The sequence below is a fragment of the Gymnoscopelus braueri genome, assembly GCF_963280865.1.
Source record: "Gymnoscopelus braueri genome assembly, chromosome: 16".
In the NCBI taxonomy this organism is placed as follows: Eukaryota; Metazoa; Chordata; class Actinopteri; order Myctophiformes; family Myctophidae; genus Gymnoscopelus; species Gymnoscopelus braueri.
Window position 1 is genome coordinate 6,353,964 of NC_137616.1, and position 24,675 is coordinate 6,378,638.

General features: G+C 41.0%; 1 protein-coding gene across 1 annotated transcript in view; it reads right to left on the reverse strand.

Moving 5' to 3' along the window:
* Positions 1-24,675, reverse strand: part of LOC308103458 (palmitoyltransferase ZDHHC14-like) — a 46,700-nt gene that overhangs the window by 10,195 nt on the left and 11,830 nt on the right. The window contains exons 2-4 of the mRNA XM_080453428.1: positions 14,797-14,957; positions 4,136-4,294; positions 832-969 (exon numbers count right to left, since the gene is read on the reverse strand). Of these exons, the coding sequence (XP_080309554.1) occupies positions 832-969; positions 4,136-4,294; positions 14,797-14,957 (458 nt within the window). The remainder of the gene's footprint in view (positions 1-831; positions 970-4,135; positions 4,295-14,796; positions 14,958-24,675) is intronic.

Here is a 24,675-nt window from a genome sequence, read left to right on the forward strand (position 1 = left end):
GCAGGAGGTTCTCTGAATGAAATACGAATTCAAAAGCATCTGATACTTGTGTTTTACTACTGTACATGTCTTGTTGTTGGTTTAACACTAGTCTCGCGTAGCCAAATAGACAGCTATTCCACAATCTCCGAATGCTGTACAGAGTCTGGAACTACACATCCCGAAAGCCGATAAAGGAAGATGTCAGCCATTCGTCATTTCCGTTCGCGAAAATATATTTCTAAATATCTTTAAAACACATTTTTTTATTCCCAATTATGATAAGCAGCAATTTATTATCATCACTGTCGGATGGAAACTCATATGTCCAAAACTGGACATGTGAGGATTCAAATAAAAAAATAGCAAGAACTACAAGCTCAAAACACGGCGCGAAGCGACTTTTGATGCTTTTGTGTGACACTGTAGTATGATCAAGTATAGGGTGTTAATTAAAAAAAAAAACACAAAAAGTTAAAATATGGAGATAAGAGGTTTCTGCCCGACAGCTTCGACTAACTTGATTTACAGTAGGACAAGATGTACTGCAAATACGAAACGGAAGCCGGGGAGGGAGGCGGTGACATCATCAGATTTTACTCCTGGATGGTTTTCAGAGCTTCCTTTTGTACGTATGACAGAGGCATTTTGAACATTGTGTGAGTCAACAGCAATCTGGCTGGAGAGACTACTTTTACACCTACAGAGTCATGTTGTGTGTGTGTGTGTGTGTGTGTGTGTGTGTGTGTGTGTGTGTGTGTGTGTGTGTGTGTGTGTGTGTGTGTGTGTGTGTGTGTGTGTGTGTGTGTGTGTGTGTGTGTGTGTGTGGGTGGGTGGTTGGTTGGTACTCACTGAGGATGACGTGTGTGATGACGAAGGCGAAGATGAAGATGGTCAGGAAGGAGAGGGAGAGGATGAACAAGTAGAAGAAACGATAGTTCCTCCTTCCCACGCAGTTCCCCACCCACGGACAGTGGTGGTCGAAACGCTCTGCAGAGAGAGACAGAGAGAGAGAGAGAGAGAGAGAGAGATTTTTAACCACTCATTTATTCATAAGCATGTTTGCTACATTAGTTCATTCAAACAATCAATCACAGACTAAAAATAAAACTACACAAAAAAAATATTTAGAGCATCAAATCTACAAAAAGTGATTCCCATATATTTTACTGTATAAAAAAGTATGCCTTCATAGTCCCATATATTTATGAACACATCCAAGTCCCCCATTTTTTCATAGTATTTATATTCAAACAATACCGTGCTCTAACTAAATTCTTGAAAACTGCTAAATAGTCACACCTCTGCCCTCCATCCATTTTTATTTCCTACTTCGATAAACTGCCAACTTTACACACAGAGATAATACAAATATTTATGCATTATATCGTCGCTGTCGAGTAGAAACCTTTTATTCCAAAACGGTACTTCTCTGGAAATGGACAAAAAACAGAACCTTTGTTCCAATGGATCCAATGTAGTTATTATTTAGTCACAACATGTCTTGTTATTACTTCATTGGTTAAATATGTATAAACACCCACAGACTCACTTAACCACTTGACTCGACTTTCGTCCCGATCTTGGGCATATTATTATGGTAGTAGTTAGAATATGGAGATGGCGGTCTCTGCCCGACAACGCTAACTTGTATATTGGCTATTTTTGCTATTTTTGTGCAACACCGTCACAGGAAGAAAAATAGGGCTTTAATTTATGGAAAAAAAACGATTTAAGCAATGTTCATAGGTCATATTATACAGTGATATACTGTGGTCGTCAGCACTTGGCAGACAGCCAATTGCCTTAGATCAGTTTGGTTAGTTAAAATAATTAAGATCCTCATTAAAATCAATGGGTGCCAACACTCTGAAGTTACAGTACAGTAAATAATGCAGCCATGTATGCATATGGCTTGGATTCAGTGGTGGACTAAGTACACCAGTAGTACTTGAGTCAAAGTATAGATACTTCTGGTAAAATATTACTCCACTACAAGTGAAAGTTGCTCTGTCAAATTTGTGGTACTGGGGTACTCGCTTTTAACAACATCTAAGTATTCAAAAGAACAAAAAATATCAACAATAGCTAGCAGATAAATTGAATCTTGGCCATCAGGTCAAAATGTGTGTCAGATGCTGTGTCATGACCTTTGACACGATCTAAATGTCTCAATAGAAGAGCAGGGAGACAAAATACAACCACCCCAAGTTATATTGTATTCACATACTCTACCATACAGATTGGACAAAATAATATTTTATTTATAACATTTATTTTACATTTTTCTAACAATCTACTGGACAAACATGTCTGAAAGGGGATTCGCTACATACGTAGGTTAATTATGCTGTTTCGATGTGCTATGCCTATTGCCTACTATACTACAGTATATTGCATCCATATTCTACCACAAAGTCTAAGCTTGACAGATACATGCTTATGTAATGAGAACACCAGAGCATGAATAACTGACATAACAGATCTTGATGTTAAGAATGATTTAAGTCTTTTAATAATATCCAGGCCTCCTCCTCTGATCTTCAAAGGCCATATTATACTTCTCCGCGTCCATGAAGCCGCGAGAGTACGCTATAGCGTCACATGACGTAAACTTGGTCATCAGCTCCATGTCATGTGATGTAACGCCCAGACACCCATATCCAGTGTTGCCATGACTGCTTATTATAAGCGACTTTGGGCTTGTTTGTCTGTAAAGTCGCTTGTGAATATTGGTAGTTGCGGGTTGATGTTTTTTGGGTCTTGTTTCGAAAGTGTAGTTGCTTATTTGGGCTTGTTTCCTAATGTTGTTTAAACCTGTGGTTCTCAAACATTTTCATGTCAAGGACCCCCAAATTAATGTGTATTTGTCCACAGACCCCCATCTGAAATTATAATTTGTACCAGATTCGTGTTGTTAAAGAAAATCAAAAGTATTCCACATTTTGCACTTTTTTTCCTCACAAATTCTTTGAAATGAGCAGATCTACAGGCTCACAACGCGTCGCATTGCGATGTAGATCGGCTATTTTCAAATAGCCGATGTATATAGGTTTACAGCTCATGTGTTAGTCGCTTCTTTTGGGGTTGTTTTCATTGAACTGGTTGCTTATTTCTCTAAAAGAATCTGGCAACACTACCCGTACCGTTTTATGACTTCATGCTGTGTACGCTGACTGACGGCACGCGCTACAACAGAAACATGGACGCTCAATTTTGAGGAGAGGTTGTGTGAGGCGATCCGTCACTAGTACTCGCATCTTTATGAAAAGCCTTGTTAAAAGCCTATAAAAAGAACCCCAGTGTAAATAAAATATAGCAAATAAAGTGCTGTTGTTACTGTCGGAAGAGATCAAGTTTGTCTTGCACGCTCGAATTTGTGGAACGCATGCGTGTCTGCAGAAACCATATTGTTGTCAACAAGTGGACTTTCAGTGGACCCTCGTGGCTATTACACTGACGCGACAAGCATAATTAGGTAATAAATAGGCATAATAACTCTCTTAGATGTTGCTCCCACTAAAAGAACACTCTTTGTATCCTACTAGACAAGCAACTTGAAGCCCATGCCACAGCAGACGTTTCCAAACCATAACGATGCAGCTTATTATGTAACAAACTGTGATGTATATCTTGTATCAATACAAGACTAAAATCAGCAACTCTAGCTCCAACTATCCTCCCAAAGTCTATTTATTTTAGCCACATTATCAGTCACCTGAGCCTGTTGAGTGTCCTATACTCTGTATTGAAAAGATGAAGCGACGCGTTTTGAGCTTGTGGATCTGCTATTTTGATGCTTTTGAATTTGAAGCTTTTATGTGACGCTGTAGTATGATCAAGTAGGACATTAACACAAAAAGTTAAAATAAGGAGGTACGGTTTCTGACCGTCAGCAACGATATATAGCAACCTACGTTTTTCAGAAAACTGTTAGGATTTAGAAGGCATTTGTAGAATCGGCGTCAGGTCTTAATGGGTTAATATAGAATGGAAACGATTATGCAAAGTTAATTGCGAATCTCAAATAATTGTGCTTAGGCGATTATGTAATAATTGTGACAGGCCTAGGGAGGACATGAATGCTACGGATTGCAGCTTTAGATACAAATGGCTGTAGTAATGTGACATTAAGAACACAGTGACAAAGACTCACCGACACAGTTGTCACAGAGGCTGCAGTGAGAGGCCCGTGGCGGACGGAAGATCTTACAGGTGAAACAGTACTTCAGTTTGACCGTCTGTCCGTTGATCAGCACCTCTCTGGTCCTGGGAGGGGGTCTGTAGCCTGGACCACTGGAGCAGTTAGCTGTGTCTAGTAGAGCAAGACACACACACAGGCAGACAGACAGTTAGCTGTGTCTGCAGAGAGACAGACAGACAGACAGTTATCTGTGTCTCAGTGTTAATTTCGTCGAATAAAACTATGATGAAAATGTTTGGTCGACTACCTTTTTTCACTGACGAAAACTAAATAAAAACTAAGCTACGATGACTAAAACTATGACAAAAATATAGTGACAATTCTGTCAACAAAGAAAAACTAGACGAAAATGTTAGGGAGGGACTAGTGGAGAGTCATTTTATGTTTGGTTGCGTGTGGGTGTCACGCTCCGAAAATTGCCGATCTACAAGCTCACAGGCTATTTTCGGAAAGCAGCTAAGTGTAAATCAGGCAGTCGACTAAAATCTTATATTTAGCAAACTAAAATATTTCAGATTACTAAAATATGAATAAAACTAAATTGAATTTTATGCAAAAGACTATGACTAAAACTAAATAAATAAAAAAATGTCAAAATGAACACTGCTGTATCTACAGCAAGACAGACAGACAGGCAGACAGACAGTTCTGTGTCTACAGGAAGACAGAGGACTAGGGGTACATCAGTTAATCAAACTAATCAATTTAATAGATCAATTTCTTTTTATCAATTTTCAAAATCAGTGACATTAGCAGATCTACAAGCTTTGCTTAGGATATAGAAGGCGTTTTTAGAGTTGGGTCTAAATGGGTTAATGTAGTTACAAAACACTTTTCACCCAACATAAATATAAAATATACCAGACAGTCAACATTTTCCACAAGGAACACATGTACTTAACTCAGTCTGACAAGACCCACCATATCTAACCCTATCTGTAGGACATCAACAGAGATGTGCGTGTTGGCTAGAATACAAACAGACAGGTGGAACATGTACCATATATCAAACCGTCTACTAGCCGTCAACCCCCCCTCCCCCCGTATTATCTTTCTTTGTTCTGATGGACTGATCTTCTGTGAATCTGAGTCAATAAACCACCACGCTGTGAATTGACTCTGTGTGTCATGAAGCATCTTGTCCGCCAACGCTGAAGCTTTGCTATTAAGCCTCTTCAGCTGAACTCCCTGGAGTGGAGACTGACAGAACTGATCACAACAAACTGGTTCAACAAAGGCAAGTCACTCATTTAATAATTTTTTATGTTGAATTGCCTATCTTTTTATTTCATTGCTATCGAGCAGAAACCTGTTATCTCAATATTATTTTTAACTTTTTGTGTTTATTTCATAAATTAACGCCGTACTTGATCATACTAGCGTCACGCGGGTGGCTGCCTTTTTAGGAGATCGGAAGTCGGAGTCTATTATTTCCAATGGAAGAGAGAACGTGAACACAGCTTCTGAATCATTCATTAGACCCATCATGGTGACTGAACTAAATATTGGACCCAATCGTCACAAGCCACACAATCTTCCCAAGATATTCATACTAAAATGGCTTTTTTCAGAGAGACAAATGAGGAGAACATCTACTTTCTCTGTCCCAGCAACACTCTCTCACCAGTAAACATCAGGCGTTCGCGAGATCTGCTTAGGAGACCATTTGTAGGATTTGTGTAACCATTTCGCCTCCAGTGGCTCCAACTGGAATGGTCTATCTTTCTAAATCAATCAACCATCGAAGCTCACCTCCTCACAGCCAGAGGCACAATTTCCTCAGCGATGGAAGCACAGTCGTGCGGTAAACTAAACCCTCCACTATTGACTGAATATTCTAGTTTGAAGTGAACACTCTATAATGGACTGTGCGCTCTCTCTCCTTAGGTGATTATACTACTCCCTGTGGTGATTACTACTGAAGAGCATTGATTTATGGAACAATACCCCATTTGGGAAGAACTTTGTGTTGTTTTGCATTTATTTCAAATACATATTAATCTGGGAGTCCTTGCCATGAAAATGTTTAAGAACCACTAGTTTAAACAACATTAGGAAACCAAATAAACAACTAAACTTTAGAAACAAGCCCAAAAAAAAGACAGCAACTACCAATATTTACAAGCAACTTCACAGAAAAACAAGCCCAAGGTCGCTTATAATAAGCGGACATGGCAACACTGGTAAGAAGGGGGGAGGGGGGCTGCAGGGGGAAAAGGTCTGGGACCACTGTCTTAGAGGACCGTCCTTCCTGATTGGATCAGGGTTAGAATCGAGTTAAACTAGATTACTGAATTATACTCCGTTATCAATCTACAAGTAACAGGATTTAGCAGCTGGATTGAGAGACTGAATGATGACTTAGCTGGTATCCAAGCTGAAGAAGAGATTGCGGTGTAGAAATTAAGTGCATTTACTGTAAAAAGACAGTAAAAGTGGTGAGTGAAGACTACTACACTGTCAGTGTAGCGAATATTGTTGTTGCTGGACAGTATTAAGATCTAAGGATCTAAGTGGTGAATGTAGAGAATCCTATCAGACTGTGTGCAGTTGAATCGTCTCTGTTGTAGTGTTGAAAATTTGATAAAAATGAAAAGTAAAGATAAGGAAAAGGGAGCTCATGAAAAGAAGGTCATTCCTTCCTTGAATGCTGATGATGTCCCAAAGGAAGGATTAAAAACATTCCCTTTATCCCCCCCCCCCCGCCCGACACCACCATTCTCTACGGAGACCCCCACAGAATAAGTGAAAAGAGAGATGGGGTGAATTTTACACAGTTCTGTTCATAAGTTGTTTGGCTGCATCAAGAATCAAGAGAATATTTGTCTCACTCTAAAGGCCATTGCAGACAGGGTACAATTTAACCAGCAGTTTTAACCGCATGCGAAAAGACGCACAAATCGAACTGCGTTCGATTGAAAAAAAAAAAGAAACGCACCGCCGCAGCCACTTGCCGCACGGCAAATTCGGAGCCGGCGTGCATGAGGTCATAGAGAACCATGTGTTCTTTAAAAAAATTATATTGTGCGTTTCTTTCGTGCGAAAAAATGTCAGCAAAGGCCTTTAAGCGGCCTACATACTCCAGCCAGCATCCGAAGTTTGTTCAGACAGCAAGAACAAAATGACGTCATTCAGAACTTTGGCAGTGCCTATCAGAACTTTGATGGGCTGTTCTTGCACCTCTGAGATGTTCTGGCTCTCCAAACAAAGAATCTCAGAATCAGAATACGTTTTATTGTCACATCACAGGTTTACAGAAGTAAAAAAGTGGGTGAAACTCGTATCGTTATTTATTATTTCCACTACTTCTTAAAAGTTTTTTATTTATTTATTGATGATTTTTTTTTTTTATGTAATTGATGAAAAATATATATATATTGAAATAAAAAACAACTATTTTTAAAATGTAGGAAAAAAAGAAAAAAAGGGGATAATTACTCGCGACCCACGAAAATGGTTCCGCGACCCACATATGGGTCACGACCCACTGTTTGGGAAACAGTGTGTTAGATAATCACCCTCCCTACAGTACACGCCATCTGTATTGTCCCTCATTGCTCTTCCACACCAGCGCCACGGTCCGAAAATAAACAACAGTCTACTGTAAGCACTGTCATTACACACATAAATACAACAACAAACACAACCAGATGGCAATTAACTAATGGAGAGAGAAGAGCTAGCACACACTTTGTGCACTGCCTGTCGCCAGAAATGACAAAATCTCAGAGACAAATAAACATGTCAAAGCACATTGCAAATAGATGAAAATAAACAGCAGCGATGTATACAATTCCAGAGCCATTGAGATAGAAGAGTTGCGTTAACGAAGGGTCGAAAAGCACTACGTTTGTGGCTCGATGGGAGTGAACGGCACAACTCTTTCTATTTCAATGGCTCTGTCTGTACAATGCTTCAGTGAGCCGTGGTGTTGCTAGGCAGGAGTGGGGCGGGACTTGGCATTCAATCAGAACTGCAGCTGAGTTCTGAGGCCACACGTTTGTCCTCTGTGAACTTTCTTTGGTTTGGCCAGTGGTTCCCAAACTGGAGTTCGGGATCCCCAGGGGGGTCCCCAAATTATTTTGGGGGGTTCCTCCCCAGATTATTAGCTTACAACATTCAGTATAAGTGTATACAGGGTATCTGTAGAGGCAAACATTGTGAAAATAGCCTATCTACAAGCTAACAACGCCTCGCAGTGCGAGGTGTTGTGGGCTTGTAGTTGGGCTAAACAATGTTTATCTGTGGAACCGAGTCAAACTAAATGTAATGCCTCAACTCCTACAATTCCAAAAGTGCTTGTCAGGGTGGGGGGTCCCCAGTTCAAATGTGATTATTTTTGGGTGTCCCCAGTTCAAATATTATTATTTTGGGGGGTCCCCGGTTCAAATGTGATTAGTTTGGGGGGTCCCCGGTTCAAATGTGATTAGTTTGGGGGGTCCCCGGTTCAAGAGTTCGAGAGCTCTTGTCTTGTCTGTCTGCATGAATGTACTTGTTGTATTGTTTGTATATTGTATGTCCTGTTCATTTGTGCTACGGACCCCCTCTAAAATGACATGGTGCATCTCAAGGGGTTTATCCTTCTAATAAAAGGTACTATATAAATGTGATTATTTGGGGGGGGGGGGGGCAGCCTGAAAGGTTTGGGAACCCTTGGGTCAGGCAAGCCCATGAAGCTGCCTCTACAAGTACAAGCAGTGACATGTTGGCGGGACATGTTCCGCAAAGACAAAACAACAAAATATAAACAGACAATATTAATGATAATACCGCTGCGTTGCAAGCCTCTAAATGTGGCTGTTTTCGTCAAATGTTCATAAATCTTTTGCCAAATGTTTGTCTGTTATGATGACATGCCCATGGGGATGCTAGGGTTCATGTGGTTAAGGCAGGGTATGCTAAAACAATTTTTAGCGTGTGTGTGTGTGTGTGTGTGTGTGTGTGTGTGTGTGTGTGTGTGTGTGTGTGTGTGTGTGTGTGTGTGTGTGTGTGTGTGTGTGTGTGTGTGTGTGTGTGTGTGTGTGTTGGGGGGATGCGGGGGATTCTAATTTAGACTCATGATTTATCCAGAAGACTGGACCAAGGCGTTGACCCCTCAGGTCCACTGAAACGGCCCAGAGGCTTGGTTATTAATCTGTTTAGAGACGGGGCTAAAAACAGGACTCATCGTCACAGGCATTCTTTTCTTTTCAGCTCCTTTAACTTAGAGCAGAGTCATGTGTCTCGTCTGGTGCTGTCGCCGTGCATCCCCAACCAGCGTTGCCAGGTTTTGCGAGAGAAACAAGCAACCAGGTCTATGAAAACAAGCCCAAAAGAAGCAACTATAGGCCACATGAGTACTTTAAACCTATATACTGTACATCAGCTATTTGAAAATAGCTCGATCTACAAGCTCACAACGCATCGCAATGCGACGCGTTGTGAGCTTTCGGCTATTTTCAAAAAAATCGTACAGAAAATGTGGAAATGTTTTGATATTTTTGAAACATTTTAAATACACAAATCTTGTATGGGGCTCCCTGGCACAAAATATTTTCAGATGGGGGCAGACAAATACATATTAATTTGGGGGCCCTTGACATGAAAATGTTTGAGAAACACTGGTTTAAACATTAGGAATCATTAGGAAACGAGCCCCAAAAAAAAAACACAACCCGCAATTAATTACGAATATTTAGAAGCAACTTTACAGAAAAACAAGTCGCTTGTATTAGGCAGACTTGGCAACACTGGTCCGAACCCATTGGCACAGGAAACGAGCCATGTTATTTCTAGATAATGTGCGTCAGAGAGTAAACAAACAATCAGAGACAGTAAAAAAATAACTCTAGTCTCTCTCTCCTGAACACAAACAGGGACATGTCTGCTCCATAAATCTGACAGAAATAGAATAATGCCCACATTTGGTCATTTCCTGATTGATTGTTGGTCTGTTTTGGGACTATGCACATATCATCGCTGTCGGGTGGAATTGTGGAAACCTCATACGTCCAAAACTGTTACTTTTCAGGAAGAAATGACAAAAGTAGCAGATCTACAAGCTCGGAACGCGCCGCTTCGCGCCGCGTTCCGAGCTTGTAGATCTGCTACTTTTGATGCTTCTGTGTGACGCTGTAGTATGATGAAGTAGGACGTTAATTTACAAAAAATACATAAAAAGTCGGAAAATAAAGATAGGAGGTTTCTGACCGACAGCAACGATATGTGGGTGGCCTGCCTTTATTTTAGACACAGGAGGAAAGTAAGGCTGAGAGGATGACATCATATAGGAGAGAGACTTTGGTCATTCAGTTTGAATATGGCCGGTGGCGGTGGGGATATGTTTTAACCCTGCAGATGGAATTAAATGCATGCTTTTCCTTTGGGGAAATGTAGACCGTCTGATTATGTTTTGATATTTGATATGATATGTGCTTGATAATATTAATATCACAATTTAACTATTTAATAATGATGAATGTTAACCACATTAACCCTGGCGTCACAACAATGTGTCACAATGCGTTGTTGTGAGCCTGTAGATCAGTTAGTTTGGCTATTTGTCATATGACAAAGAATAAAGAAATATGTTGATTAGAAGCCGGATGTCTCAACTTAATCCTAGCTCAAGTTAGGGTTGAGTTGAAGCGTGCGGAGACCCCAAGTCACGGCCTTGATGACAGCAAATGCCTGACATCAAACTCTGATGTACTACTGAATGCAGTGTTATTTAGAATCACTGTGCTTTATTTCTTTACCATTTTCGATGAGAAGTTGTTTTAGTCAATTATCCTCCGTTTAGTAGTATATATATTTAGTATAAATACAAATGGGATATTTACTTCTGGTTTCCGAAAAAGAATGTTACCATTAAAGTGACGTAATTTTGAATAACATTTTGATATTTCATAGTCACAAGAATGATTGATTGGGAAATATTACGTCCTGTTTGGCCCATGTTCGCTACGTCATATGACAAACAATATATTGAAATAAGAAAACGCCACCCTCCCTTTTTTTTTTTTACTAATCAAACCCTGATTGAGAGTGTTCAGAGATTCTGTTTGCTGGTTTCACAGACTCACAGTGAAAGACAGAAAGAGCCTGAACAGCATTGTAAAAAAAAAAAATCTGTTCTAAGGTTATCTGAGTGAAGCAAACAGACCCTGTGTGTTATTTCTGTAACAAGACAAAGCCTCCAGAAAGCTGAGAGCATTTTGTCTTCTGCTGGATGCGTTTTAACGAGAGGATTTTCTCTAGAAGCCATCGGGGGCGTCGTTAACTTTTACCTGCTTGTAAAACCAATCGCCGTTCTAAATCCTTCATCCCCTCGGCAATATGACTTTGAAACGCTCTATGATTTCTGTTTTTACAAATCGTGTCTCTGTGGGAAGCTAGCCGTCAAGAACAGTGCATTCTAAACCTTTTGTATTTCAACGACCCTCAGTTGTCTCAGCCCACAGACCCCCATTTCATACCATTTTTGTTAATCTCTGGGACCAGTGTTGCCAGATTCTGTGAGAGAAACAAGCAACCAGGTCTAGGAAAACCAGCCCAAAAGAAGCGACTATGGGCCACATGAGCACTTTAACATATACATCAGCTATTTGAAAATAGCAGATTTACAAGCTCACTTGTAGATCGGCTATTTTCAAATAAAATCTTGCAGGGAATTTATAATAAGCAGATCTGGCAACCCTGTCTGGGACCCCAATCTACCACCGTAAAATCCTCTGTGTTGTATCACTGTATGCTGTATACACACATTCCTGTATTCAAAATCTTACTTGAGTAAGTAGTACAGTACTTGAGTTTCCACCACCGGTTGTATGACGATTCTAGCATCACAGGAATATTATCCGTTTACTATTGATCGTTTGTGTTGTGGTTGATCTCACTTGTTTCGTGATTGCACTCAGTAAAATCCCCCATCCTGGGTGAGAGAGTGGAATCTCATAAAAGTTATCTCACAAATGTTTTCATCACAACCAGAGCACGTGAGCGGAGTGAGGAGCGGAGCGGCGGGATTTTGACTTGAGCGTGTAGCTGGTTTTAAAATGGGTCCGAGCGGCTTTCGGGTGCAGGACCGTCTTCCGCTCCAAGCCGCATGTTTGAGCAGGGGGGGGGTCAACATGAGCGGATAGCGAGCGTGACAACATCCCCCTGGAGCGACGAGCGGCATTTCCCCCCGCTCCGCTCACATGCTCTGATCACAACACATTATTAACCCTAGCTAGCGTCCATATTCTAGGGACGAAAATAGCTCATCTACAAGCTTGTGAGCATGTTGATTGGCTATTTTCACTGAAGACATTTGGTGTAGACGGGAAAAATATGTGGGACTCTTTTTTTTTTTAAACACATTTTTCTCCCCAATTTAGTCGTTATGCTAATTGATTCCTCCCCACACACATTTCTGTGTCGTCACTGCTGTTGTCTCCTACTGACTCACCTGCCAGTGAGGAGCCCCCACCGGGAGGACGTAGAGCCTTTGTCCTACTCCTACGTGCAATGACAAATATCACCTTCCCCGCCTCCCGCTTCCCTCCCCCGAACACGGGCCAATTGCGTTTGTGTAGACGCTCGACAAAGTCGGATGCACCACGGTGGATTTGAAGCCACAACCTCCGCGGTGGTGGGCAGGCACTTAAGCACTGTGCCACCGGAGTTGACTCTTGATTCTAATAACACGAACTGAATCAACATTAACGTTGAAACACCAGTGAGTAAGTAAACACACGCACACCACACACACACACACACACACACACACACACACACACACACACACACACACACACACACACTGATAATTGCATCCTTTCAAGAGTCACAGGGTACAAAACAACAAACAACAAACTCTGTCCTAAAAATAGACATGAAAGCTTGGCTGTGCCTCCACAGAGCTGAGTGTGTAGAAGTCATTAGTGTTGGCACTGAGCCGGAGTCTGAAGGAGGGAGCAACAAAGACCCTCTTATCTAATCTGATCAGTTCTGACAGACTTGACCCTGAGACAGACTGACCCCGAGACAGACTGACCCTGAGACAGACTGACCCAGAGACAGACTGACCCTGAGACAGACTGACCCTGAGACAGACTGACCCTGAGACAGACTGACCCAGAGACAGACTGACCCAGAGACAGACTGACCCAGAGACAGACTGACCCAGAGACAGACTGACCCTGAGACAGACTGACCCTGAGACAGACTGACCCTGAGACAGACTGACCCTGAGACAGACTGACCCTGAGACAGACTGACCCTGAGACAGACTGACCCTGAGACAGACTGACCCTGAGACAGACTGACCCTGAGACAGACTGACCCAGAGTCAGAGACAGACTGACCTTGAGACAGACTGACCCTGAGACAGACTGACCCAGAGACAGACTGACCCAGAGAGAGACAGACTGACCATGAGACAGACTGACCCAGAGACAGACTGACCCTGAGACAGACTGACCCTGAGACAGACTGACCCAGAGACAGACTGACCCTGAGACAGACTGACCCTGAGACAGACTGACCCCGAGACAGACTGACCATGAGACAGACTGACCCAGAGACAGACTGACCATGAGACAGACTGACCCCGAGACAGACTGACCATGAGACAGACTGACCCAGAGACAGACTGACCATGAGACAGATTGACCCTGAGACAGAATGACTTTGAATCGGGGCGACACTGCCCTAGCGGCACATACCAGACATAGGCTCTAATGTAGCTGCAGTCGCGAGTTCAAGTCCCGAGACTAACCCCGTGACACAGTGGTTTTCAAAGGGCGGGCATTTAGAAGGAAAGAAAGAATACAAAAACGTGTATATACAAAATTTTGATTATTGTGGCATCCCTATTTTGGGATATACAGTTATTGTCAGACTGACCCTCAAGACTCTGTTGTCAAGGACACAGACAGAGACTGAGTTCCTACAGGGACATCACACACACACACACACACACACACACACATGCTCGCAAACGGCCTTAAATCAGCTTCATAAATTAAATCACTTTCATAACAACGTTATCTCAAGGCCAACGAAAACAAGCAGAAATCAGCGACAAAGTCAAGATGGCAATCAGCTGTGACATGCTTCATATCCCCTGGCTATTAAGAGCTATTTTCTTTTAAACACATAATAAAGGTATTTCTATTGGATTTTTGTGCTTTTCTAAATGTTTTATAGATATAAAGTGGAGATTGACAAGAAACACGGAGAGGAGGGGAGTGACACAGGCATTAGAGCCCATGTGGTACAGTACGTTAGCCTGGTAAACCCGCCTCTTCCGGAAATCTCATTCGCATTTGATTTCAGGAATTGGGCCTGGCCTGAGAGCTTATCTGGGCGTTTCTGCGTCGTCCACAAAATGGACTAGCCTATCAGCGTCCTCGCTCATTGTTCTGTGATTGACAGCGAACGTTGGCCAATCAGGTGGAACCCGAGTGAACACCGAATGAAGCCGAGTGCAGCCGAGCAAAAACGAACGGCAGCCATTAAAACTCTCTGCGCTGTTTTGTCCGCTGTTTTAAAGCGACGATATCCAAATTACCAGACAAGTATCTAGTCCGAAATCCCGACATGGATTTAATATGGACATACTAACCCAGTTCTAATGGTCTACTCACCGATCTGTCTCTCCAGGTCGGCGGCCTCGTCGGCCGTGGCTCTGGGCAGGACCCCGGGGTCCGTGAAGCTGGCCCTGAACAGCATGCCCAGCACAAACAGGAACAGCCCCCCACCGATCACCGGGATGACCGGGCTCAGGTTCGACGCCAGGAACGGACAGCTGAAACACAGAAACACAATATATACCGTCAACCGACATCTATTGTACTTTTTCGTGTCAAGGACCCTCAAAATTGATGTACTTGGTTGCAGACCCCCCCCCCCCCCCCAGTAGAGAAGAAATGTATTTTTTAAAATCCAAACATTTTCAATATTTTTCCAAAATTCTCATAGCAGATGTACAAGCTCGCAGTATGGCACAAAGTGACCACCGTGTTACTGTCACCACAGTCATAATAGATTTTTTGTATATCAGTTACTTCTTGTTGAATAATTAAGGGTGTGCGTGTGTAACGGTGTATACAGGAGATTATACTTTGCAAGGAGAGATCAAAATACACCCAGGGGGCAAATTCTCTTAGATGGAAAAAATAAATAAATAAACCTTACCCCACACCCACACACTTCTGCTTTAATATTTATCAACTTTGGGAGATTATAGTACGTCAAATTTGCATAACTTCCCAAATTCTTTCTCTCATGTGAGTTGAGAATGTGGCTTGTCGTGCAGATTCAGGTACAACTACTATATTTATAGTTTTCACCTTGTGGTGGTTGTGGGCGGGTGAGTATCTAGCAAACACACTGATGAGCGCAAGTGACGTCAGTGACCTCCCAGTCAACCCATGCTGTCTCCATAGTAAGCAGAGAGCTGGGACACAGAGAGAGGTGACACACTGGAAAACAGCTGCTTTACTAAAGCTGGCTCCAGACCAATCCAAATCGGCCCAACTTTGGGCCGATTTGGCTTCGGGAAGCGTCGGCCAGTCGGTTAGGGGTCCGTCGGCCAGTCGGTTAGGGGTCCGTCGGGACCTTTTCGGCCGACCCAGAGCCGACCGAACATGTTCAGCTTTTTAGCCGACTGGCAGAGCAGTGGCAGTGACAACAAAGGGCTGTCCGTGTTGCCAGATTATGTGAGAGAAACAAGCGACCATGTCTATGAAAACCTACATTCAATGTTTCTCGTTGTTGCTCCCAGAGAGAGAGAGAGAGATTGATTGATTTGACCTAGTTTTGCGCAGTTTTGGTGCGCAACACAACCCTCGTTTAAGTGAATTGCTTTCACCTGCTGCTGCTGTGTGGAGCGCAGTGGTGGAAAAAGTACTCAAATGTTTTACTTAAGTAAAAGTATCAATACTGCAATGTAGAAGTACTCCGTTACAAGTAAAAGTCCCGAATTAAAAATGTACTTGAGTGAAAGTACAAAAGTATTGGTATCAAAATGTACTTAAAGTACCAAAAGTAAAAGTACTCAAATGTTTGAAAATAGCAGATCTACAAGCTCACAACGCGTCGCTTCGCGACGCGTTGTGAGCTTGTAGATCGGCTATTTTCAAATAGCCTAGGTATAAAATAGAGCTAAAGTGGTTACTGTATGTTTTATAATGTAATAATTTATATCTGCAAAGTAACTAATAACTAAAGTTTTCAAATAATTGTAGTGGAGTAAAAGTAGAATATTTTCCTCAGAGATGTATGGAGTAGAAGTAAAAGTACTGAAAATTAGAAATACTCCAGTAAAGTAAAAAATCCTCAAAAGTGTACTTAAGTACAGTACTTGAGTAAATGTACTTAGTTACTTTACACCACTGGCGGAGTGTGCGCTACAGGGCATATCTCCAAGCCAGGGTGACCTACCCAGGCTCATGAAATTCATATGCAGGCATAGTAGCCAATTAGAATGAAATCCGCAAAAACGGACTCATATACTGATACAGAACCATATATTGGCTATTATATTATGGCTGTCGGGTGGAAATCTTGTATGTTCCTTTTTTATTATTATTTAAAAACAATTTAAAATCGTGAAAATAGCCAATCTACAAGCTGTAATTATTAATAATTAAGAAATACTATATTTTAAAGAGTGAAAAATCAACTAAAGTCATTATTAGTGCAAGTTCATTCACATTTCATTTGAATGAAAATAACTTGTGGGTAAAATACATTCTGTGAATCTAATGTGATTAATGTGACCCCTACTTCAGTCAGTGAAGTCCAGGGCTGAATGTGACATATTGAGACCTATATAACTAAATATTGGTCATTTGCCAACACATTATTTTGTAAAATAAATGGGTTATATTTCACAGATAGTTATACTATTCTTATAATATATTAAAATACAATGATCCTTAACCTTCAAGTTAAATGCATTATTTCCGTGGACTTAAAAATCATTTTTGGACTTAAAAATCATTATTATTTTTTTGGATGGCCTTCCTGCCCTGGCAGGAAGACCGGGCAGGGCCTTTGTGCCCTCCAAAAAATTACAACACCAAAGGCCAAGTGGCCTTGCCCCTAAAATGACGAAATTCCAGGCTTGAATGCAATAGATGTACTCTGAGTCTGTTACAAGTAAAAGTCCAGAATTCAACATTTACTTGAGTAAAAGTACTAAAGTATTGGTATAAAAATGTACTTAAAGTACCAAAAGTAAAAGTACAAAAATGTTTGAAAATAGCAGATCTACAAGCTCAGAACGCGTGCATCGCAACACGTTGTGAGCTTGTAGATCTGCTATTTTCAAATAGCTTATAGGTATAAAATAGGGCTAAAGTGGTTAATGTATGTTTCATAATGATTTATATCTGCAAAGTAACTAGTAACTAAACATTTCAAATAATTGTTGTGGAGTACAAGTATAGACAATTGGAAATACTCCAGTAAAGTAAAAGTACCTCAAAATTGTACTTAAGTACAGTACTTGAGTAAATGTACTAGTTACTTACACCACTGCACGTCAGTGAAGAAAAAACGCTGGGAACATCCCTAAGTGGCTTTGCAGGGAAACAAGCCCAAAGTCGCTTATAATAAGCAGACCTGGCAACGCTGGCACGCTAAAAGTCAAATTAGCACATGAATGGCCAGTCGGCTGACAGACTTAAATGGTAACTTTTGCCAACCGAATACCAGTCTGTTGCAGTCTGGAGTAGTCTGCAATAGTCTGGACGAGTCTGTTTGGTGCGGAGTAACCTTTAGTGGCAGCCGAGGCCCCCAGGCGGGCTGCCAGGGGGGTCAAATGGGAAGGACAGAAAAAATGAATAAATAAATACATCTATCTATGTATCTATCTACAGTGTGTTTCTATGTATGATATGAATCTATCTATCCATCCATCTATCCAGCCACCCACCTCTCACTAGTTTTGCTGACGTTCTAGCCCAGTGGTTCTCAAGCTTTTCAGGCAGCGACCCCCCAAAACAATCATATTTGAACTGGGGACCCCCCCACCCTGACAATGTAGGAGTCAATACATGTCTGTGTGTCCAGGCAATACATTTAGTTTAATCTCTCAAGACAAATTCAATTTTTTTGTTTTTGCCGATGGGTTCCTTGATTGCATTTAGTTTGACTCGGTTCCACAGATAAATAATGTGAAAATAGCCAATCTACAAGATCCGTGAGCTTGTAGATCAGCTATGACAATTTGGCCACTGTTTGACCAGTTTTTATAGAACAGCTTGTTGATAACCTTTGATGCAGTAATGGTCTTTTTTCATTTCATTTCATTTCAGGTATTACAAAGGTCTTAAAAGTCATTAAATTGTCACTTGCCTGTCGTCTTTTCCATAACTAATGCTGTCTGGTGGTGTGCTGCAGCATGCGTTCAAAAATCAAATTAAGAGTTTGGAAAACAGAATATTCTATTAAATTCAGGCAGACTATTATCACCCCATTTTCCACAATAAACAGCATTTCTTTCCCCCAGAGCTGACAACATTATGCATTGATTTGTTGTGGATCCCTAACCTCGACTGAATCCAATCATGTACACAAGTGCCGCCTTGCCTCTTGACAATCTCTTTTCGATCATTGTGTGCGAAATGAAATTAACCCATTAACACATTTACCGCCGGGCCCGTAGTTCTACGGGCCGTTAAATCCAACGGTTAAGCGCCGAGCCCGTAGTCCTACGGGCTGCGGTCTTTTCGCGCATGCGCGGTCCGGGTGCACTTTCGGAATTTTTTTGATCCACTTCCGTTTCCGGTTTGATGACAGGAAATAGAATTATTTGGGATCCGGTTTCGACGATCACGCCCGCTCCCATTCTACAGACGAAACTGAAACTCAATTCTCTTCCTGTAGTTTTTTCTCCTCGCATTTCACTGTTTAACGTAATCCGCTCTAACTACAGTCATGGAAGTCCGTTTGACATGCGGTCTTCACTGGGAGATACAGGGAGATCTCGCGGATGTAAACAGACCGTTCACGGCTCAATCTTAAGGATTTTAACAAGATCTATGGCGACATGAAAAAAACAAAAAAACAACAAAAACACCTTGGCACTGGTGAGTACATTATGAGATTAACCTCTGGCGGTGGATGTGTTAAGACCGGGAACGCATCTGTGTGTCATTTTTTTATTTCTTTGGCTATTCAAAAATAACAGATATACAAGCTCACAGGTTATGAGCTTGTAGATCTAACAGATCTTAACTCAAATCTTTGCTTCTGGGGGGTCCCTGGAACATATTTTGGGATGGGGGGGAAATACATATAATTTCGGGGGTCCTTGACATGGAAAAAAGTTTGAGAACCACTGATATTATAGCAACATACGTTTTTTTTTTTAAACTGTTAGGATTTAGAAGACATTATAGAATCCACAGAAGCAAAGATTTGAGTTAGAAATGATTGCTTTAAAAAATATATATTCAAAGATTTGCACACATTTTCACGATTTTTCAAAAAAATAGCAGATCTACAAGCTCATAGCGCGGCACAGAGCCTGTATATCTGCTATTTTTGAATAGCCAAAGAAATCTTAAAATGACACAGATGCGTTCCCGGTCTGAATGGGTTAAACTAAACTAAATGAAACACCATCTATTGTCCGTAGGGGGAAAATTCTGTTCATATCGCCGAACCCTGATTGAGTTGAGTCCAAGAATTCGACGCACTTTAATTGAATAATTGTGAGTAATTGTTTGTCACATTCCATCACACAATGAATAGAAACGTTCCTGTTCACTCCCTGTCAGTGGCTGAGTGGTTATAGGGCCCAGTGGTGGAAAGTAACTAGAAGTACATTTACAAAAGCACAGGTTCTCAAACTTTTTAATGTATTTGGCCACGGACCCCCATATGAAAATGTTTTGTGCCAGGGACCCCCAGAAGAAGATTTATGTAAAAAAAAATCTTTTTTTGTTTTGGCATTGAAATCGGCCTACTTCTTCCTGCACTGTTAGGGCCTATGTGTCAGTGTTGCCAGATTTTGCAAGAAAAACAAGCGGCCAGGTCTATGAAAACAAGCCCAAAAGAGGTGACTGGGCTATGTTTTACCACTTCACACCAGCTATTTGAAAATATTTTCAAAAGAATATTGGGGGAAAGAATTACATATTTTGAATAGTTTTTGAAACAACAGAAATCTTGTATGGGGGTCCCTGACAGGTTGGCACAAACTATTTTTCGATGGGGGTCCGTGGCCAAATACATATACAAGGGTCCTTGACATGAAAAAACAACATTAGGAAGCAAGCCCAAATAAGCAACTACACTTTAGAAACAAGCCCAATCAATATTTACAAGTGACTATACAGAAAAACAAGTCCAATGTTGCTCATAATAATAAGCAGAGATGGCAACACTGCTGTGTGTATGTGTGTGTGTATGTGTGTGTGTGTGTGTGTGTGTGTGTGTGTGTGTGTGTGTGTGTGTGTGTGTGTGTGTGTGTGTGTGTGTGTGTGTGTGTGTGTGTGTGTGTGTGTGTGTGTGTGTGTGTGTGTGTGTGTGTGTGTGTGTGTGTGTGTGTGTGTGTGTGTGTTCACATGCGGCACGTAGCTGGCATGTGATCAAATCCCACCAGAGCTCCTTGACTAAACCCTCCTCCATAATTTCTCTTTCATCTTCTTTCAATTCAATCTCTCTCTCAAAAACACAACAAGCACCAAAGTGGAACACGCTTCTTTTCTCTCTTTAAAAAAATAAAAACACTTTAACCCTTTAAGACCGGGAAAGAATCTGTGTCATTTTTAGATTTCTTTGGCTATTCAAAAATAGCAGATCTACAAGCTCGTAAAAGATCTGCAATTTTTTAAGAATCGTGATTTTTTTTGCAAATCTTTGAATACACTGTGTATATTTAAAGCGACCATTTGTAACTCAAATCTTTGCTTCTGGGGATTCTACAAATGACTTCATGTCAACAGTTTTTTGAAAAAACATATGTTGCTATAATCAGTGGTTCTCAAACTTTTTTCATGTCAAAGACCCCCAAAATTAAATGTATTTGGCCGCGGACCCCCATCTCAAAACATTTTGTTCCAGGGACCCCCAGAAGCAAAGATTTGAGTTACAAAATTTCCCTGAATAGCCAAAGAAATCTTAAAATGACACAGATGCGTTCCCGGTCTTACAGGGTTAAGCCCCATTTAAAAAATAGCAGTTGTAACATGTTGTGAGCTTATACTGTATTTTATATTTAGCAATTTTCTGCCCAAGATAGGGATGTTTAAAGTGGTTGGAACAAATTAAATCATGATTCATGTTGTGGAACTCAGGACCTCGGCCTTCATGATTTGTGGCCGGTCTGTGACGTCAATCATGTGCAACACCAAGTCGTCTATGTATGACATATCTATGACATATGACTCCACATTTTGGGCCGACGTTTCAGCCCGATCACAGCCCCATTGACCTTCCATTATGAAATCAAAGCTAAACGTGGAAAAGCAATTTAGTAGAGGTACTTCAGTGGCCAACTGGCCGGTCCAGAGGTTTGCAAGATTGCTGTATAGCTCTGGACACACAGACAGACACGCACAGAGCGTGTTCTATACCAGTGGTTCCCCAAACTATACTATAAAAATGGTCAAACATTGGCCAAATTGTCAAATTTTACCTTAGCTGTAGATCAGCTATTTTCACAACATTTCTCTGTGGAACCGAGTCAAACTAAACATAATGCCTCAACTGCTTGTCAGGGTGGGGGGTCCCCAGTTCAAATATGATTATTTTTGGGGGAGGGAAGAACCTCCCCACTGTTCTAGACCAGTGGTTCTCAAACTTTTTAATTTCAAGGTCCTCCGTACGCTCTCAGAGTTACGTAAGGGTAAGTAAGGGTCCATCATTTGGAACCTCCTCAAGGAACCCTGAGGGTCCCTGGACCCCACTTTGAGAACCACTGTTCTAGATCAAGTGTTCCCAAACTTTTCAGTGCCGCAACCCCCCAAAATAATCATATATGAACTGGGGACCCCCCCACCCTGACAAGCACTTGGAGTTGTAGGCATTAGGCATTTATTTTAACTCATTTTGTGAAAATAGGCAAACTACAAGCAAACAAAAATAGACGAACTAAAATAGGCAAACTACAAGCTCACAACGCCTCGCACTACGAGGCGTTGTGAGCTTGTAGATCAGCTATTTTCACAACGTTTGCCTCTTTCTTACACAATATTAGACCAATTTGGTAAAAAGGTCTGTAGCAACTCATAATGTAATAACGGCTCATAATGTAATAACGGTTCATAATGTAATAATTTAAATGTAATAAAAACTCATAATGTAATAATCAGCTCATAATGTAATAAAAAAATGAGCGCATAACGTAATAACAGATTTTTCTATAATGTAATAATGTAATAATGTGTAACATTATAAATCTCACGTAGCCGCTTATAATGTAATAAAAGTTCATAATGTAATAATGTCTCATATTGTTGAGAAAAGTAAAGTGTTACATCATAATAATCATTATCAGTACCATGGTCAGTACCATAGTCAGTATCATGGTCAGTACCATGGTCAGTACCATGGTCAGTATCATGGTCAGTATCATGGTCAGTACCATGGTCAGTATCAGTATCATGGTCAGTATCATGGTCAGTACCATGGTCAGTATCAGTATCAGTATCATGGTCTGTATCATGGTCAGTACCATGGTCAGTATCAGTATCATGGTCAGTATCATGGTCAGTACCAAGGTCAGTATCATGGTCAGTATCATGGTCAGTATCAGTATCATGGTCTGTATCATGGTCAGTACCATGGTCAGTATCATGGTCAGTATCAGTATCATGGTCTGTATCATGGTCAGTACCATGGTCAGTATCATGGTCAGTACCATGGTCAGTATCATGGTCAGTATCAGTATCATGGTCAGTACCATGGTCAGTATCATGGTCAGTATCGGTATCATGGTCAGTATCATGGTCAGTATCAGTATCATGGTCAGTATCATGGTCAGTATCATGGTCAGTATCTGGTCAGTATCATGGTCAGTATCATGGTCAGTATCAGTACCATGGTCAGTATCAGTATCATGGTCAGTATCATGTCAGTATCGGTATCATGGTCGGTATCATGGTTAGTATCATGGTCAATATCAGTACCATGGCCAGTACCATGGTCAGTATCAGTATCATGGTCAGTATCATGTCAGTATCATGGTCAGTACCATGGTCAGTATCATGGTCAGTATCATGGTCAGTATCAGTATCATGATCTGTATCATGGTCAGTACCATGGTCAGTATCATGGTCACTTTCATGGTCACCATGATACTGACCATGATATTGATATGATACTGACCATAATTAACCATGATACTGGCCATGATACCGACCATGATACTGACCATGATACTGACATTAAACTGACCATGATACTGACCATGATACTGACATGATACTAACCATGATACTTATATGATACTGACATTATATTGACATGATACTGACCATGATACTGACATTAAACTGGCCATGATACTAACCATGATACTGACCATGATACTGACATTAAACTGACCATGATACTGACCATGATACTGACATTAAACTGACCATAATACTGTCATGATATTGACATGATACTGACCATGATACTGACCATGATACTGACATGATACTGACATGATACTGACCATGATACTGACATTCTACAGACCATGATACTGACCATGATACGTACATGATACTGACATTATACCGACCATGATACTGACCATCATACTTGCCAGGAAACAACAATTTGAGCCGTTATTGTCTCCGCCAGGCCGAAAGGCATTGGTTCGTTTTGAACAAAATGCCTCAAATCATCAACGGAGCGTGCGATTGCCGTGAAATTTTGCGCACACCTTCCCACTAGGCCGAGGAAGAAATGCCACCCTTTTCACATTGGCCTGTTATAGCGCCACCAGCAGGTCTAATTTAGCAAAACACATTTTTGGAACAAAATGCCTCAAATCATGAATGCAGTGTCCAATTGAAAGGCCTAAGAAGAAATGGCACCCTTTTCACATTGGCCTATTATAGCGCCACCAGGAGGCCACAATAACCTACCTGACCTGGCGGAGACCTGTGCTCCGAGGAGCACTTTTTCTAGTTACATTATGCAGTGTTATTACATTATGAGTGGCTACGCAAGGTTCTTAATGTAACACATTATTACATTATGGGCTCATGATTTTATTACATTATGAGCTGATTATTACATTATGAGCTTTTATTACATTTAGTTTATTACATTATGAGCTTTTATTACATTTAGTTTATTACATTATGAGCTTTAATTACATTTAGTTTATTACATTATGAGCCGTTATTACATTATGAGTTGCTGTAGCAACTCATAATGTAATAACGGCACAACTCATAATGTAATAACGGCTCATAATGTAATACATTTACAGTAATAAAAGCTCATAATGTAATAATTAGCTCATAATGTAATAAAAACAACAATTTGAGCCGTTATTACATTATGCACTG